The sequence below is a fragment of the Myotis nattereri genome, assembly GCF_964212035.1.
Source record: "Myotis nattereri genome assembly, chromosome: 8".
Classification (NCBI taxonomy): domain Eukaryota; kingdom Metazoa; phylum Chordata; class Mammalia; order Chiroptera; family Vespertilionidae; genus Myotis; species Myotis nattereri.
In genome coordinates, this window is record NC_138083.1 from 36,227,334 (window position 1) to 36,246,529 (window position 19,196).

The 19,196-nt window shown below is 46.1% G+C and overlaps 1 protein-coding gene across 1 annotated transcript in view; it reads right to left on the reverse strand.

The window, feature by feature from the left end:
• Window positions 1-1,865, reverse strand: part of PIGU (phosphatidylinositol glycan anchor biosynthesis class U) — an 88,368-nt gene extending 86,503 nt beyond the window's left edge. The window contains exon 1 of the mRNA XM_081097018.1: window positions 1,618-1,865. Within this exon, the coding sequence (XP_080953144.1) occupies window positions 1,618-1,747 (130 nt within the window). The 5' untranslated portion in view covers window positions 1,748-1,865. The remainder of the gene's footprint in view (window positions 1-1,617) is intronic.
• Between the last annotated feature and the right edge of the window lie 17,331 nt (window positions 1,866-19,196).

The window sequence follows — 19,196 nt, forward strand, 5'->3', positions numbered from 1 at the left end:
ACAGTCGAGCATTGGGAAAAAGTCATGTGGTCCGATGAATCATGTTTCCAGTTGCATCATGCAGATGGCAGAGTGAGAATTTGGCGGAAACAGCATGAAAGCATGCACCCCACTTACATGATACAACCCTTCAAGCTGGTGGGGGCAGTGTTATGGTTTGGGGCATGTATTCCTGGCATGATTTGGGCCCTTTAATTCATGTGGAACAATGTCTGAATAGCACAACATACCTAAGTATCGTTGTTGATCAAGTTCATCCTATCGTGTTGATGGCATATCCCAATGGAGATGGCTTCTTCCAATAAGACAATGCGCCATGCCATGGTGCTCGTATTGTGCAGGAGTGGTTTCAAGAACATGAGGGAGACTTTACCTTGCTTAGGTGGCCCCCACAATCACCAGATCTCAATCCAATTGAGCATTTGTGGGACGAAGTTAAAAGAGCCATCAGGCAGCTGGTTCCACAACCATCAAATCTCACAGAACTAGACAGTGCTATTCATCAGGCATGGTGTCAGATTCCTCGCATCACCTTTCAACATCTTGTGGAGCCAAGAATCGCCGAAGTATTGAAGGCAAAAGGTGGCCCAATGAAGTACTGATGGGGTGGTCATAATAATCTGGCCACTCAGTGTATATATATGAATGTATGTAACCCTATGTTCATAACAACACAATTTACAATAGCGAAGATCTGGAAACAGCCCAAGTGCCCATCAGTAGATGAGTGGATAAAAAAGCTGTGGTACATTTATACCATGAAATACTATGGAGCAGTGAAAAAAGAAGGATCCCTTACCCTCTGAGACAGCATGGAGGGACCTGGAGAGTATCATGCTAAGGGAAATAAGCCAGTCAGAGACAAGTATCACATGATCGCACTCATGTGGAATCTAATGAACAAAATAAGCTGATGAACAAAACAGACCCAGAGACATAGAAGCATGGAACAGACTGACTAATCTCAGAGGGAAGCGGGGGGAGATTAACCAAAGAGCTTAAATTCATAAATGCATAACCCATGGACACAGACAATAATGAGGTGCAGGCCTGGGGGGAGTGGAGTGGAGGGGGTCAATGGGGGGAAAGGGGGACATCTGTAATACTTTGAACAATAACGATAAATTTTAAAAATAATAATAAAAAGAAAAAAGAAGAAACAGTAGGAAAAGCTGCACTGCGAGCTTAGACTGAGAGTAGACGTCTAAACACCTCACCTGGGGTACCCCCCCCCCCGCCCCTCACACACCGTCCCACCCTCCAGGGAGCACCGCCACGGACCCCGCGTGAAATCCCAAGCCCCCCTCAATTCCCACTCCACCTTGCACGCCCTCTAAGTATCCCTTCCTCAGGCCACTTCCCTGGGTTCAAGGCCCCAGTGGGACACACCCCCTCAGCTCTCCATCCCGCCCGTAATCCCGCTCCTGGGCCCAACCCTCACCAAACAGTCCCTCGCCCCCTCCCCCAGGAAGACGCGTCCTTAGGCCCCGCCCTCCCGCCCGCGGAGGGCGCCGGAGCGGGTCAGAGCGTGGTGCTGGCGGCCACTGCCCCGTCTCCCATTCACAGAGGCCCGGAGAGCACAGGGACCTGGCCGCCTACTCGAGCCGGTGGCCTCACCTCTCTTCCAAGAGCTCAGTGGGGACACCACCTCCACCCGCTCGGAGATGAACTCGGCCAGACTGGAACGGAACAAGGCCGCCCGCACCGTCACGGCCACCACCAGCACCAGGGCCAAGGGAGCCGCCATGATAGCTGCGGCGGCGCGCCGCCGGGGAGCGATAGGCGATGCGGAAGAGCCTCAGGCCCGTGCGCCACCCCTGTAGTTCCGCGGCCCGGAGCGCCTGGCTGCTGCCGCCGCCGCAGCTGCCTGACAGGGGACTACCACTCCCAGGAAGCCTTGCGGCCCGGCAGGGCGGGACGACGGGAAGCCGGGCGAGTCAAGCCGGTGGCGAAGGGGTGGGCGACGTCTCCTGTGACAGCTGGTGAACTGTAAAGGCGCTCAGGAGCTGGAGCGCTGCGGAGAGTAGGCAGATGAGGGATTGATCTCCGTGGGGCTGTGAGTGAGTTTTAAGGAGATGTTAGTTTCGCTCTGGTGTGTTTGTTTTTAATGCTTAAGTGTTTCTCTTTTATGTTTTTAGAGACAAATATGTATTCATGTATTTGCAATTGTGTATTGAACGACATCTGTTCTCAGGCACTATATTGGATTCTGAGGATACATTTTGGCTTAGGAGACAGATGTGTTAGGCCTGCGGCCTGGAACAGTTGCTTAACCTTTCCGTGCCTCAGATCTCTCATCTGAAAAATGAACTGGCTGTTGGCTCCTGCTGGCCTGCTAGAAACAACTGAGGAATGCTTAGAAATTCTCCCACTTTTAAACACAGCCATTATAAAAAATTAAATTATATAAACTTACAACTAAATAAATTTTATTAAAAACAAGGTAGTATTTATTTTTGAATATTTATTCAAAACTCATCACTTCCTAATTGTTTTTACTACACTTTGTTTTAACTGTGCTCTTGAGGTGGTTTGGTATTTCACTAAGGCAAATATTGTATAACTAGAGGCCCGGTGCACAAAATTCATGCATGGGGGCAGGGGGGTCCCCTCAGCCCAGCCTGCACCCTCTCCAATCCGGGACCCCTCAGGGGATGTCCGACTGCCAGTTTAGGCCCGATTCCCAGGATCGGGCCTAAACCGGCAGTTGGACATCCCTCTCACAATTCAGGACCACTGGCTCCTAACTACTCACCTGCCTGCCTGCCTGATCGCCCCTAACTGCCCCTCCTGCTGGCCAGGTCACCTCCAACTGCCCTCCCCCTCCAGCCTGGTCGCCCCCATCGGCTCCCTCCGCCAGCCTGGTTGCCCCTCACTACCTCCCTCTGCTGGCCTGGTTGCCCCATGCAGCCTGCTGCTCAGTCATTTGGTCACCCCTCACTAACCCCCCTGCTGGCCTGGTTGCCCCACGCAGCCTGCTGCTCAGTCGTTTGGTCACCCCTCACTAACCCCCCTGCCAGCCTGGCCGCCCCACGCAGCCTGTTTGGTTGTCCGTTCAGTTGTGATGGTCACTTAGGCTTTTATATATATAGATATTGTGTACTACTGCCCTGCCCTTCCCAAATCCGTGTTCAGTGAAAACAGGTTGGTAGCTTGAAATCCCTCCTAATGGGAGTGTTTACATTACAGAAGTGAGCACACACTCCAAATCAGGGTTTTATAGTTTGGAGAGCCCTTTGATAAGAATTCAGAAGCACACCACTTCATTAATTAATGTATGAAAAGTGCTTAAATGTTAGCTATAATAATATTAAATATATGAAGAAATTTCAGATCTGTAAACAAAATGAAACAGGTTACATGATGAAGAATAACTTGGTGGAAGGGTAGTGGTAATGTTATCCATGGAAGTGGGTGCTATGAGGAAAAGAATTTCCCAGGGCCCCAGTGGGAGGATAAGGTCTTGTTGAAAGCTTTATTGATGATGTAAAATTAAGGAGGTTCCCCTCCAAGGTCCCACCATGGGAAAAGTCCAATCTTGTCTTCAGCAGCCCGGAATTTCTATTCCATATTAAAGTCCAGTCCAGTCCAGCAACTGGCTAGTTTAGCTTATATTCCTAGCTGCAATCCATTGTGTGTGGGGTCTGCACAGGCATGGGCCATGAGGCTGCTTAAACCCACATGGCAGGCGAGCACACCGGGGAGTACAGGTCAGGGGCAAAGGAGAACAAGAGCAAGAGACAAGAGAAGGGAACTCTTTGTCTGGGAATTTTAACCAGGACCTTCCAAGATTTTGCACTCTTCTGATGGGGTCTGCCCCCTAGCCAATTTATTGTTCCCCAGGCTAAACTGATAGGCAAGAGCCTTCCCTATGTCACCCAGACTTCACAGCCCATACACTCATCTCCCCCTTGGTTCCATCCCTTCCCCCACCGATCTGCAGGGAATGGACCACTGGTTCCCTGGGGAGCTTGAAGCTGTAGCTTCCTGCAGAAGCTACCTAGATGACCATGCTTATAATGGCTGGCCTCCCCTTTGCTCTCTTCCTATTATTCATATTAACTACCTAATTATGATGATAACATTAACACTGGACAGGGTGATCAGGGAAGGCTCTGAGAAGAGGTGACATTTAAGCTGAGATCTAAAAGATGAGAAATTAATCAGAGCTTCCAAGCTGAGTCAGAAAGAAGGAGAACAAGTAAGGTATGGTCCAAGAAGAGAGTAGTAGAATAGAAGGTGTGGATGCAAAGGCAGATAGGAGCGAATCAGGTAGGGACCTGTTCGCCATGGTTGGGAATTTGGGCTTCATTCAAAGTGCAATGCATGTGCCTTTGGAGAATTTTAAACAAATATATATATATATATATATATATATATATATATATATATATATATTTTTTTTTTTTTTTTTTAAGATCATTACATCCTCAGGATCTATACTGGGTGTTGGAGAATATTGCAATGACAAAGTTTTATTTCTTGCTTTTATGGAACTTAGAGAGCAGTTGCAGAGATGTGATAGTCTTAAGAATAACACAAATAAAAATAAAATCTCAAACCATGATGAGAGAAGGAAGAAAGAACAGGATGCTAGCTGAATGCAAAAATCAGCCTGGGAACAGATAGCTTTCTCGACCATTGGGAGGAGCAGGTCTCCATTGGGAGAGGGGATCATGAAGGAATAAAGGCACTCTCATCCTTCGAGCCCTGCTCTGCTAAGCATTGTGCCATACTTTTAACACACATTAGCTTAGTCTGTACAACCTTCTTTCCTAAAGATGTAAATGTGTAGCGTAGGCCTTGACCTTGGGTTTTTTTTTTCTTTTATGTTACGCAAATACCTGTCCTAAGCTTTGATTGCCAAGGCATCCACTTCAAAGACAGCTATCTTGAATAAACACGCTGCCAGTCACACAATTAAGATTAAGAGCCAGATGGCCTCCTCCTATTGAGACTCCTTTGTTTTAGAGATATTGGTTGATTTAAATAACATCATTTGGGCTACTTGTTTATTTTGCTTTCTTCTGGGGCTTTAAATTCCTGCTTTTTAAATTCACCAATAAAGTGTGAGCCCATGAGTTTTAAATTTCACCTACAAACTCTAGGCCGCTGCCCAATAAAAGCAGCCACTCAGGCCTGTGGCCTGTTAGTGTGTGCTCTCTCTCTCCTTAACCTTGCTATGTGGCCCCAGGTGTGCTGTGTAATTTTCAGGTCTTGCAGGTCTTGTAAGTAATAAACCTTATCTTTTCAAAGTTTCCTGATGGTTATTGCTAAAAGGCATCTTGAAATCATAGTCAGAACCACAAGGGCTGGTCCAGCTACAATACTGGTTATTGACAGGCTGAGACCAGTACAAAACAAGTGTTGTTATTTCCTTTTACATAAAAGGAGGAGATATGTATTACATCATCTTCAAGTAAAGTATATTACATCTTGAAAAATGGAGGAGATTGAGCAAGATTAGGTAACATAGTGAAGATTGAGCAAGATTATGTAATGTAAAATGCTTAGCACATAGCAAGTGCTCAATATATACATTGTTAACTGTTTTATTATTATTTGTATTATCCTAACAAATGACTTAAAAATTCTTAGGGTTTGGATTGTCTTTGGGAAGAACAGTGATTAGCCATGATAAGTAGAAAATGTAACCCAAACCAGTGGTTCTTAAACAGGAGTGTGCATGGATCATAGACCTAAATATAAGGTCATAGAAGACTCCTAGAAAACACAGAAATACTAGTAAATCTCCATGACCTTGAGTTAGGCAATGGCTTCTTATAACAACAAAAGCACAGGCAACAAAAGAAGAAATAACTTGAACTTCATCAAAATTAAAAACTTTTGTACTCCAAAGGACACTATCAAGAAATTAAAATGTCTCTGCCAGCATGGTTCAGTGGTTGAGTGTCGACCTATGAACCAGGAGGTTATGGTTCGATTCCTGGTCAGGTCATATGCCCAGGTTGCAGGCTTAATCCACAGTGTGGGAAGTGTAAGAAGCAGCCAATCAATGATTCTCTCTCATCTTTGATGTTTCGCTCTCTCTCCCCCTCTCATTTCCTCTCTGAAATCAATAAAAATATATTTTAAAAGAATAAAGAAAGAAAGAAAATGTGGCAGGATAGTAAGAAGCTAGGAAAATTCCTGGGCAACTGGAATGGGGAAACTGAGAGAAGAAAATTAAATAAAGTCAAATGGTGTTTGGGCAGCTTGTAGCCAGCTCGCTAGACATCTTCCCTAACCAGAGAATACATAGCTTAAATCACCCTGGCCTGGGAAAATAAAAACAAATACCCAATTAATGACATTTGTGCCAAAAACTCAATTTCTTATCTCTGTGAATGGCACCACCAATGTTTCACATGCTCAGCCAAAAACCTGGGAATCAGTCTAGGTATCTCCCACTTCCCTATCCCTTGTATACAATCTATCTTCAAACTTTGACCTAGATATCAATCAAATTCATCTACTCCTCTGCATTTTCACTGCCACCACCCTGGTCTAAGCCACCAGGATTTCTCACCTAGATGTCTGTTATACTCTCTTGAATAGTCTCTTGTTGCCACTCTTCATTCTCAACTCGTTCTCTATCCCTGACACCGCTGTTGAATGAATGAATGAATGAATATCACTAACCTCTCACTTAAAACCCTTCACTGGCTTTCCTTTGCACTTAGTTTAAGAACTAAGTCCTGTCTGGCCAATGTGGCTCAATGGTTGAGCATTGACCTATGAACCAGGAAGTTATGGTTCAATTCCCAGTCAGGGCACATGCCCAAGTTGGGGGGGGGGGGGGCATGCAGGAGGCAGCCGATCAATGATTCTCATCATTGATGTTTCTATCTCCCTTTCGTCCTTCCTGAAATACAAATATATTTAAAAAGAACTAAGTCCTTAAGATGGCTTGCAAAGGAAGGGCCAGCATGATCTATCCCCCTTCCTCCCTTCCCTCTTCCTCTATGTTTCTGCCCTCTTTGCACCTGAGAAAATAAGTTAATAAGTAGCCATTCCCTTGGTACATTCTACTATGTACACCCCATTGGCTACTCCCAACAGCGTCTGTCCTTACTTGGCCAAGTCCTACATATCCTTCAAGGCCCATCCCTTTATGAAGACTTTGATTCCATCAGGGAGGTAGTTCCTTCTCTGTGCTCCCAAAGCATTTACCAGCTACCTCTGTCCCACACTTATGATCGCGGTCTGATCATTCTGTTACCTGAAGTTGTTGGGAGTGTGATTCCTCTGTTAGTTGAATCTTACTTGTGGTGGATTTTTCCTTGTGTATTTCATCAGTTTTTTCCTTTCGAATTAGTGTTTGGAAGGGCTTTATATATAGGAATCCTATGTAGTCTGCAATGGGGGGTGGGTGAAGGGTTTGCATTTGTCTCTGCTAGGCATCTGATAGAGTTCTGGAGTAGGCCTCCTTTTATATTGATTTCTCAGCCTCAGGGATTCCCAGTCATGCAGGTGATATAAATATGAACCCCAGATACACGGAGGTCAGGCATGTGGTTTCAAATTCTCAGGAAATAGTTTTTTCTCCCACCTAAAGACCAAGTCAAGACAGACACATAGGACACACGGATTTTTGTCTCCTTTGCTAGTAGTCAGATATTTGTTTGTTTGTTTATCCCTAGTCCACTCTTTCAATGTGGACTAGACCCAAAGGGTCCTAGTTTATCAAGAACCTCAAATTTCATGTAAGCTCAAGGCTTCCTCTCCCCAATTGTCTGTTAAAATCCAAACTATTGCAAGTCCTGTTGTACATTTAAAAGGATGTTTATTGTGTTTATTTTCAGCATTTCCATGTGTGTAGCAGGAAATTCCAGATATTTTCAGAAAAGGAAGGCCAACTCAATACTTAGTAGACAGAATGTCATTATCTGTTTACTTATCTATTTTCCCCATGAGTATCAAGCTCTGAAAGGGCAGGATCTGGGTTTGACTCATCTCTGGGTCAAGACGACAACCCTAGACACAGTGAAATTTGCTCCATGCATTTGTTGATACCGAACCTCCACTCAAACACTTCTGGAGATAGGGAGAGCTCATTTTCTCCCAAAGTAGCCGTTTCTTTGGAAAGAGTTGTGTTATCTGGGTGACCACTTGACTAATGGGGGACACCCTGGCCCTCATATGTGTTCATCCTTCCCAACACTCAGCTTGTCCACTCAGATTCTATAGGGGGCTGGGTATCAGGGCCTGAATGATCCCAGTGATAACTGGGACTTTGAACTTTGATTCAGGAGGAAGTACATGGGCTAGTCCTAAATGTAAACCTAAAGCTCTTATGCACCATTAGTAGAAGTCTAAATTGGTACAATACTTTGGGAGAGCAATTCAACAGCATCTATTTAAAATTGAAATATGTATACCTATCATCTTACAATTCACTTCTCTGAGTCTATTCTAGTCATACAAGAATAGTCACTAGAGCATTTGTCTGTGATAGCAAAAAGGTTGAAAACCACCCAAATGTCCATCAATAAGTGATCAACTAAATAAGCTATCTAACAACCATACAATGGGAAACTGTAAGGCAGTTTTCCTTTAATGAGGTATATCTACATGTATTGACATAGATAGAACTCCAAGTTATATTGCTGAGTGAAAAATGTGATTCTGCAGGACAGAGTATAGATTGATGTAGAAACAAAATAACTTACAAGCAGTATAAATTGTTACATCCTGGAAGCTATTTGGCAATATCTATCAACTTTACATTGCTACTAAAATTTTTTAGATAATCTCAACCTACTAATCCCTACTGATAGATATTCTTACAAATAATATGCAAAATAATGGATAAAAATATTAATTGCAGTATTATCTGTAGTAATAAAATATTGGAAACAACTTTTCTTTCATTAGGAGACTGGTAAATACTATGCATACTACAATGGGAATACAATGCAGGTGTGAAAAAGAGTGAGGTTTGCCCTAGCTGGTTTGGCTCAGTGGATAGTGTGTCAGCCTGCACACTGAAGGGGTCACAGGTTCGATTCCGGTCAAGGGCACATATCTTGATCTCTAGGGCACATGTAGGAGGCAGCCAATTGATGTGTCTCTCTCATGTGTCTTTCTCACATTGATGTTTCTCTCTGTGTGTCACTCCCTCTCCCTTCCTCTCTGACATCAATAAAAATATATTTTTAAAAAGTTTGCTTGGAATTTATACAATATTTATGTAAATTGTTGTATCATTTAAAAAACATTTTAATTTTTAAAAATATTTTTATTGATTTCAGAGATGAAGAGATAGAAACATCAATGATGAAAGAGAATCACTAATGGGCTGCCTCCTGCACACCCCCTGCTGGGGATTGAGCCCACAAACGAGGCATGTGCCCTTGACTAGAATCAAACCCGGGACCCTTCAGTCCACAGGCCAACACTCTATCCACTGAGCCAAACCAGCCAGCACTACATTTTAATTTTTAAAAATTGACTTCAGGTAGATAGTACAACCACCCCCAGGCAAAGGAGTGAGGCTGACTCTCCTTCTGAAAGGAGGATTCATGTCATGCCCCCTGTCTCACCTGCTTTCCCTAAGGACACCCTGGCTCAGAAGGAGGCACCTGGGCTGTTGCTGGCATCATTCCAAAGAGCCTCATCTGTCACCTCTCACCTACTTGGCTCCCTGTCCCTGGTATTCTGGGCTGAAAACCAGAGTCAATTGACCATAGGGTCATATTTCCAGAGGTCCTGATCAATGTGAGGTTGAGCAAGGCAGCCCAGAAAAATGGGGACGGCTGGCTCCGACCTCTTACCTCTCTGTTCAACCCCTTCAATACCCCACCACTCTTTCTTCCACCTCCAAAAATATCTCTCTCTCAGTCCATTCAGTGGAAAGAGGTCATCTGAAGAACCCATCCAACTAGATATGCAGGAATTTAGTGTAAGAGCCAGGCTGGCAGGATTCATATACCAGTCTGTCAGTTAGTAGCTCTCACACCTTCGGCAGATAACTCAAACTCTCTGTGCCTCAGTTTCAGAACCTGCAAGATGTGGATAATAAGGGTAGCTCCCTGTCAGGATCATTGTGAAACTGTAATGAGAGATTACATGAAAAACCTTTAGAATACCTGGAACACAGAAGGCAATCAATATTAGCCATGATTATTAACACTTGTGCAAATACTTTTTTAAAGGACAGCGCTAAAAAGCTTTGAAGGCTCCTTCAGAAGAAAAATTAAATCTGGCAAGTCAATAAGTTACCTGTATTAAACATCAAGGAGGCATTAGTCACTAGCTTTCTAATTTGACTCAAATCAGGAATAGTTATTATGACAGAGGAAGTTCTTGAACAAAAAGTCTAAGGAAAATGATGTTCTGACCCAAATCTGTGACAACTTCATTTCAAACATGGAAAAAACATCTGACCTGGGAATTATGAACTGCTGACTTTGCCCTTCTCAAATGAGTTGGTCAATGTTGATTTTGGGCATGTAGGTCAGTGATGATATTGTATTTTCTTGACTGAATTGAATAAGTATACTTAAATGTTGCCTTTTTATTCTTTTTAAACCAATTTAGTTGAGGTGTAATGAGTTTTGACAAATATAAGGTGTCCCTCAAAATGTATACACATATTTTGAATAATTATACAGGCAGTGTTTATTAAAATACATTTCATTTTCAAAATTGAGCTATCAGCTGTTAAAGTGTGCATACATTTTTGGGGGACACGCTGTAAATGCACCCATCCAACTAGATTTAGTATACGAACAGGAAATATCCAGCATTTCTATCACTGCAGAATAGTCCCTTGTTCCCGTTTGTAGTCGGTCCTCCCACCACCCCCAAGCAGCTATTGATCTGCTTTGTTAGCACATATTACTTTTACCCGTTCTAGGAGCTCATATGAATGAAATCATATGGTATCTACTCTTTTGCATCTGGTTTCTTCTATTCAGCCTTGTGTTTTGAGGTCCATCCACATTTTTTGCTGATATCAGTTTATTCCTTTTTTAAATGCCTAATATAGTCCATTGGATGAATATACTACAATTCTGTTAACTTTATATACTAGGTTTAATATATATATATATATATATGTATATATATATATATATATACATATATATATATATATACACACACACACACACACACACACACATACATATTGATTTCAGAGAGGAAGGGAGAGGGAGAGATAGAAACATCAATGATGAGAGAGAATCATCGATCAGCTGCCTCCTGCATGCTCCCTACTGGGGATTGAGCCTGAAACCAGGGCATGTGCCCTTGACTGGAATTGAACCTGGAACCCTCCAGTCTGCAGGCCAATACTCTATCCACTGAGCCAAACTGGCTAGGGCTATATACTAAATTTTGAGAGAATACAGGTTGAATGTATTTGAACTCTAGGAGAGTGTGAAGCAGTAAGAACTGGAGGTAGAAGCCTCAAGTTCCTGTCCTATCCCTTACCCCTTTCATTCTTTCCTTCTGTTACCCTGCACAAGTCCTTCCCCCTCATCTAGGCTTCAGTTTCCTCATTTGTAAACTTAGTCCACTAAATGATGTTTAAATAACCATTCCATTACAGGTGGAAGGGTTTATTCTCCTACAAGAAGGCACATTTTTTTTTAAGGTTCACAGGTAAGGTTCTGCCCCCAGGAGCAAAGTAGGCCCAGTGAATAGTCCTCTGGCAGGAAAGGGAGGGCAGTATCCACAGAAAACCAGACAAGCAATGGAGAATAAGCAGGGAGTCTCCAGGCAACTCCAGGACTTGATAGATATTTACACTCTATTCAGAACCTCTGTTCCTGGTTTTTCTGCCAAAAGCTCCTGGCGGTAAACTCTTGGCTGGAATCAAGGGAGTTGGACCAAAAGAATTTCATAGAATAGGAGGGCTTCTGAGGACAGAGAGCAGGCCATGGTGAAGACTGAGGCTGCCATTCTGGGCCCAGAGGGGGGGTAGGTAAAACCAAGGGAAGGGATGAGGGGAACAGCTTGATCCAGAGAATGGATCAGAATCTTTGAAAGATACCATTGAGCCCAGATACCTCCATTACCCAAAGAAATCCCAGGGTCCCACATGGTTCAGGCTTAACACCTTCAATGTCATGGATTCTTAAAGAGAGAGGAAGGGAGAGGGGGAAAGAGGGAGCCGCCCACAGGGGACAAAGCTGCAACTGGGCATGCACCCTTGACCAGAATTGAACAGTCAACCTCCTGGGACACAGAACAACACCCAGATGAGCCACACCAGCCAGGGCAAATCTCCCCACCCCCACTTTTTTTTTTTAGATTCCCCTAGCACCCGGGCTTATTCACTCTCCTAAACTTTATCTCCCTGAATCATAATGTCTCTATGTTTCTGTTTACACTGAATGAGATTCTCAAGTACAGAAAAGGTATCTGTCTTCCAGAAGGTAACTAGGCATTCCCGGGTGTGTGGTGAACTGAGAGCAGGTAGTGCTCAAAGAGACAGGAAAATCATGTGTTTGGGGACCTCTGAGGAGAGGTTACTTTCTCCCAGAGAGATCTTAGAGAACTTCCTGGAGGAAGTGCCCTTTGGCTAATAGATATCCTGGAGTTATAACTCACATATTCAAATTATTCCATTTCAACTATATGACTTTGGCAAAAAAAACAAGATAGAAAAAATCATTGTTCCACCCAGCCAGAGTGGCTCAGTGGTTGAACATCAACCTATGAACCAGAAAGTCACTATTTGATTCCTGGTATATGCTCTATCCCCAGTGGGGGGCGTGCAGGAGGCAGCCAATCAATGATTCTCTCTCATCATTGATGATTCTCTCTCTTGCTCCCTCTCACTTCCTCTCTGAAATCAATAAAAATATATTTAAAAAAAATCATTGTTCCAAGTTATAACACTTTTAATGAGCTTCACAAAAATATTTGCACTGAGACAAAATATACTAGAGTTAAATTAGTAACTCAAGCTGCCTCTTAATTTTTATGCAAAAACTTTTTCAACATATGTGTTGCAGTTCTCTATTGTTGTGTAACAAACCTCCATAAACTTAGGGGCCTATGACAACACCCATTTAATTGGGGTGGTCACTTCCTAAGATATATAAATGTCTAACCACTATGTTGTACACATGAAACCAATATAAATATTGTATGTCAACTGTAACTGAAAAATTTTAAAAATTTAAAATAAATAAGATGTGCCACATTAAATATATATATATATGACAACACGCATTTATTAGTTCACAGCTCTATAAGTCAGAAGTCCAGGCACAGCTTATCTGCGTTCTCTGCTCCAGGACCCACAAGGCTGAAAGGTGTTGGCCAGCTGTGTCTTCATCTGGAGACTCAACTAGGGAAAGTTTGGCTTCCAGGCTCCCTCAGATTGTTGGCAGAATTCATTTACGTGTGGCCATGTTACTGAGATCCCCATTTTCTTGCTCTCTGTTAACTGGGGGCCTCCGTTGGCTTCTAGAGACCCCGCCTGAGTCCTTGCTATGTGGCCATCTCAACAACATGGCAGTTTGTTCCTTCAAGGCTAACATGGGAGTGATAGGCAAAAAACCTGTATATTTTTCACATGTAGGCTTTATAACTTTTATGCTATTTATTATTGCACACATGTGTATATACTATATTTCTAAGCACAGTTAAAGATACAGAAATATGCACTGGCTCTTATTAGCTCAGTGATCTTGAGCCTCAGCAGTTTGAGCACCAAGTTCCTCATCTATAAAATGGGGATAACAGCAGAGTCCATCTTGGAGAGTTACAGGCACAAAGTAAATGCTAGATAAATATAAGCTGCTGATTAGTCCTGAATAGAGAGGGTATAAACACAGGAGATGGGGTGGGTAAGTGGACAGGGTTCCAAAGGAGGAGGAAACTGCAAGAGCAAAATCCTGGAAGCAGGAAGGCTGATGGTGGTTTAGAGTGTGATCATTTGCGCAGGGTGTGTGTGTGTGTGTGTGTGTGTTGACAGGATAAACAGGGTGGGTGAGGGCAGCTTCAATCATGCCTCTTGTCGTCACTTATTGAATGCTTACGGTGTACCAGGTACCATGAGAGGATGCCTGGCCAGCAGTGTGAATTGCATCTAGAAGTAGTAGGGAGGCAAGGAAAAGCTGTGAGCAGAAAAGGACAGGGCTCTGAGCTTTAGGGGAAACCATTTGCTCCCAGAAGAGTGGCTGGGAACCCTGTTGTCTACTCTTTCCTTCCCAGCCTCAAAGCTGGAGGGGATGCAACCATTTTCCTTCAAAAGTTCCAAATGTGTGAATTCATGCAGGGCACTCACACCAGAGCAGCTCACTGGGTACTTGTCCACACTCAGAGCACACCCACAGAACACCAAAGTCACCACCCCACCCTCACACTATGAACAGATGGACTAAAACTAAGACCAGAATTTGGCTTCCTGCCACCTGCCTCCTCTCCCTGAAATGAATCCTGTACTGACCCCATCACTTCCTCATCAGGGGCAGTAAGCACATTTCACACAAACAAACACAGATGCTTGGAGGTTGGGAATGGAGTACTGTTTAGAAATCTTGGAGCCAGCCATTTTGCAGATGGGAAACTGAGGCTCAGACAGAGAAAGTGACTTGTCCAGGGACAGGCAGTGAGCCCAGGATTAATAGAACCATGATTGAAATCTGGATTGACTGACAATCAGACCACAGTTTTTCATGATGTACACACACACACACACACACACACACACACACACACACAGAGTTACCCTCAATGCAGACATCTCTGGGTTGAATAACAAAGCTTTTTGCATAGGAGTTCAGGGGATATGGCTCCTTGGTAAAATATAGGCTTCTCTGTTGGGGGAATTTGTGAGTATGTCTACTTTAGGTGGCTTTGCCAATCCAATTTCTTCCCATCTCTGTCTCAGTTTCTTCACCAGTAGAATGGGAAGAATCCTATCCAATAAAAGAAAAACATGGTAATTAGCATACGACTGCTACCCTTCACATTGGCTAATCAGGGAGATATGCAAATTAACTGCCAGACAAGATGGCGGCCGGCAGCCAGGCAGCTTGAAGCTAACATGAGGCTTGCTTGCTTCAGTGACGGAGGAAACCAATGTTCCCCGCCTGCCTTGCCGGCCCCTGAGCTGCTAAGAAACATTGTTACAAATATAGAAGCTAAACAAAACCCCAGAAACCTGCTTTCAGCGAGCCAGGATCTCAGAGCTGGAGTTATACATTGTTTCGATTATAGAACCTAAACAAACCAGATACCTGCTTTCAGCAGCAGCAGAGGCCTCAGAGCTGGAGCCAGAGCTAAAGCTGGCCCAGAATTTAAAAAAAAGAAAAAAAAGGAGCAGTTGGGAGCTTCAGCCCTCAGCTCCTCACCCAGACTGGCCAGGCACCCCAGTGGGGACTCCCACCCTGAAGGGTGTGTGACCAGCTGCAAACAGCCATCATCCCCTCACCCAGGCTGGCCAGGCACCCCAGTGGGGACCCCCACCCTGATCCAGGACACCCTTCAGGGCAAACCAGCCAGCCCCACCCATGCACTAGGCCTCTATTCTATATAGTAAAGGGGTAATATGCCTCCCAGCACCGGGATCAGCGGAGCTGAGAGGCCTCCAGGCACCGGGATCAGTGTGACAGGGGGCAGCGCCCAAACCCCCTGATCGCCTGCAGCTCTGTGTGTGACAGGGGGCGGGGCCCAACCTCCCTATCCACCATGCTCTGTTCGTGACAGGGGAAGGCGCCCCAACCTCCTGATCAGCCCTGCTCTGTGCCTGATACGGGGGAGCTCCCCAACCCCCTGATCGCCCTGCGGCTCTGTGTGTGACAGGCAGCGGCGCCCCAACCCCCCCACCCCCCACGGGCCCTGCTCTGTGTGTGATGGGGTAGAGCCATAACCTCCCCATCGGCCCTGCCCTGAGTGTGAGAGTGGCAGCGCCCCAACCCCCTGATCCGCCCTGCTGTGTGTGTGAAAGGGGGCGGTGCCCCAACTCCCCTATCAGCCCTACTCTGTGAGTGACAGGGGGGAGCTCCTCAACCCCCTGATGGGCCCTGCTCTGTGCGTGACAGGGGGGAGCTCCCCAACCCCCTGATCGACCCTGCTCTGTGCCTGACAGGGTAAGGAGCCCCAACCCCCCTGATGGGCCCTGCGCTGTGCATGACAGGGGGCAGCGCCCCAACCCCCAGATTGGCCCTGCTCTGTGGGTGACAGGGGGTGGCGCTGCAACCTCCCCATCAACCCTGCCTTGAGTGTGACAGGGGGCGGTGCCCCAACCCCCCAATCGGCCCTACCCTGAGCGTGACTGAGGGTGGCATTGCAACCTCCCTATCCACCCTGCTCTGTGCATGACAGGGGCGGCGCCCCAACTCCCCAATCGGCCCTGCTCTGAGCCCGACCAGGAGCTGCACCTAGGGATTGGGCCTGCCCTCTGCCACCCGGGAGCAGGCCTAAGCCAGCAGGTCGTTATCTCCCAAGGGGTCCTAGACTGCAAGAGGGCACAGGCCAGGCTGAGGGACCCCCTCTTCCCCCCGAGTGCACAAATTTTTGTGCACCGGGCCTCTAGTCTACACTAATAAAAGACAAACATGCAATTTGACCGTACCTCCACTATGCCTTAAGCCACGCCTACCAGCCAATCAGAGCGACTATATGCAAATTACCCCAACCAAGATGGCGGCCGGCAGCCATGGAACTGGAGCAAGCAGGAGGCTTGGTTGCCCCTGGTGATGGAGGAAGCCAAGCTTCCCTCCCGCCTGCCCTGGCCAGCTCTGAGCTCCTCTCAAGGCTACAAAGTTTCAATTATAGAAGGTAAATAAATTCCAGGATAAAAAAAGAAAAAAGAGAAAAAGGAGAGGCTGGGAGCTTCTGTCACCGGCAGGCGGGGGGGTGAGGGGTTGGCTTGGCCAGCCTGAAAATGGCCCTCAGCCCCTCACCCAGACTGGCCAGGCACCCCAGTGGAGATCCCCCACCCTAAAGGGGGTGTGGCCAGCCTGAAAACAGCCATCAGCCCCTCACCCAGGCTGGCCAGGCACCCCAGCGGGACCCCCACCCTGATCCGGGACACCCTTCAGGGCAAACCTGCCGGACCCCACCCATGTACCAGGCCTCTATTCTATATAATAAAAGGTTAATATGCAAACTGACACTAACATCAGAAAGACTGGGAATGACTGATCACTATGACACACACTGACCACCAGTGGGCAGACGCTCAATGCAGGAGCTGCCCCCTGGTGGTCAGTGCACTCCCACAGGGAGAGCTCTGCTCAGTCACAAGCCAGGCTGGCGGCTGCCAGTACAGTGGTGGTGGTGGGAGCCTCTCCTGCCTCCTCAGCAGCACTAAGGATGTCCAACTGCAACTTAGGCCTGTTCCCCGCTGGCAAGTGGACATCCCCCAAGGGCTGCCGGGCTGCCAGAGGGATGTCTGACTGCCAGCTTGGGCCCGATCCCCCATGGAGCAGGCCTAAGCCAACAGGTGGACATCCTCCGAGGGGTCTCAGACTGCAAGAGGGCATAGGCCAGGCTGAGGGACCCCCCCCCCCCCAAGTGCACAAATTTTTGTGCACTGGGCCTGTAGTATTATCTATATTAGGGGATTCTTGTGAAGATTAAATGAGTTATCAACACAGGTAAGGGATTAGAATAGTACCTAGCACATAGAAATCCCAATAGTATCATCATTAATATTACTTGTTTAACTCCGTAAACCTAGTGGGCAGGGGAGGAGGGAAGACTCTGCTTCTACATGATAGGGCCTTGCTGGTTTCAACTCAGATTCCAAGCTACCCACTGGGTTTCAGTTCTCCAGTAGGCTTATTTATACCTTTGAGTACACCTAAAGTCCCATGAAGGACACACCCAGGCTGACACATTTCTGCTCTTTGAAGTAGGGGGAGGGGGAGGGGAGAGGCAAGTCATTGGGGAGCCCCCAGGGTTTTGTGAGGGCAAGCCCAAAGCCCTAACTGGAATGAAAGGGTGGCCTCTTGACTTCCAATCTTGGGGCCCATAAAATTGGGCAAGTGCTTACATCTGGTCAGGGATTGGATGGGCATGTGTTGACCCTGCGGGTGTGAGCTCATGGGCACATGTGTGTATGTTTGTATATGGATGCCTTCATGTATATGCATAGATGCACATGTCTATCCATGTACGTACACAGGAGTGGCACCCTACATCTGATCAGAAATGAGACTCCAGGATCACCCCCAGCATGGGTCTCACTGCCTCTTTTTATAGCCCCTAGGCCCAAGTGAGGGACCCAGAATACTAAGTCTACTCCTTGGGGTCAGTGTCAGCAGATGGCTCTGCTGCTTTATAATTCTAATCAAGTACTTTTTAAAAAAAAAAATCCTCACCCACGGATATTTTTTCCATTGTTTTTTAGAGAGAGTGGAAGGGAGCGGGGGGGGGGGGGGAGAGAAACATTGATTGGTTGCCTCCCACAGGAGCCCCAATGGAGGCTGGGGATCGAACCTGCAACCCAGTATGTGCCCTTGACCTGGAATCAAACCCGAGACCCTTTAGTGCCCAGGCCCACGCTCTAATTGTTAAGACAATTGGACCAAATACTTTGCTCTCGCTATGTCTTAGTGTGCCTCAGTTTTTCCACCTATAAAATAAGGAGTTTGGATGAATTAAGGTTTTAGGTTTCCTCCTCCCTGATGATAAATCTCTGTAGTGGAGAGGGATGGGTCCCAGGAGTTTCAGGATGGGACTCCACTGGGCCCCAGCCCGCTACTTCCATTGCTACCCCTGACTCTACAAAGAAGCTGAAAACTGGAATCTGCCCTAGCAGACTGTACATGGGGATCAGCTAAGGTTGGGAGCAGAATCCAGGTCATTTAGGGTATCAGTGTATATGCCAGGAACCCCCTTCCCTAGGCTTGGAGAACCAAAACACTGTCCCCAATAGCATGCTTCTTATACCAGGGTAGAGGGGCCAGGTGTAGACTTCTGTGCCAGCCACCCTTCTTGAGCTGTGTAACTACTAAGCCTTTGAATAGCACCTACTCTGCCAGGCCCAGCATAGGCCCAGTGTGGGGAGAATATGGACAGAGATTCTACCCTTGAGATACCAGCCATGCACTTGGGAAGACACATACACATAAACACACACAATTAGTCACCATCACTTACTGTTCAGCGAACAAATAAATGTCCATCAAGGTAGCTCTGGACGCATGGGTGGAGACAGGGAAGGCTACCTAGAGGAAGAAGAGGTGAGTAGAATCTTGAAGACAGAAAGACATGAATTTAGA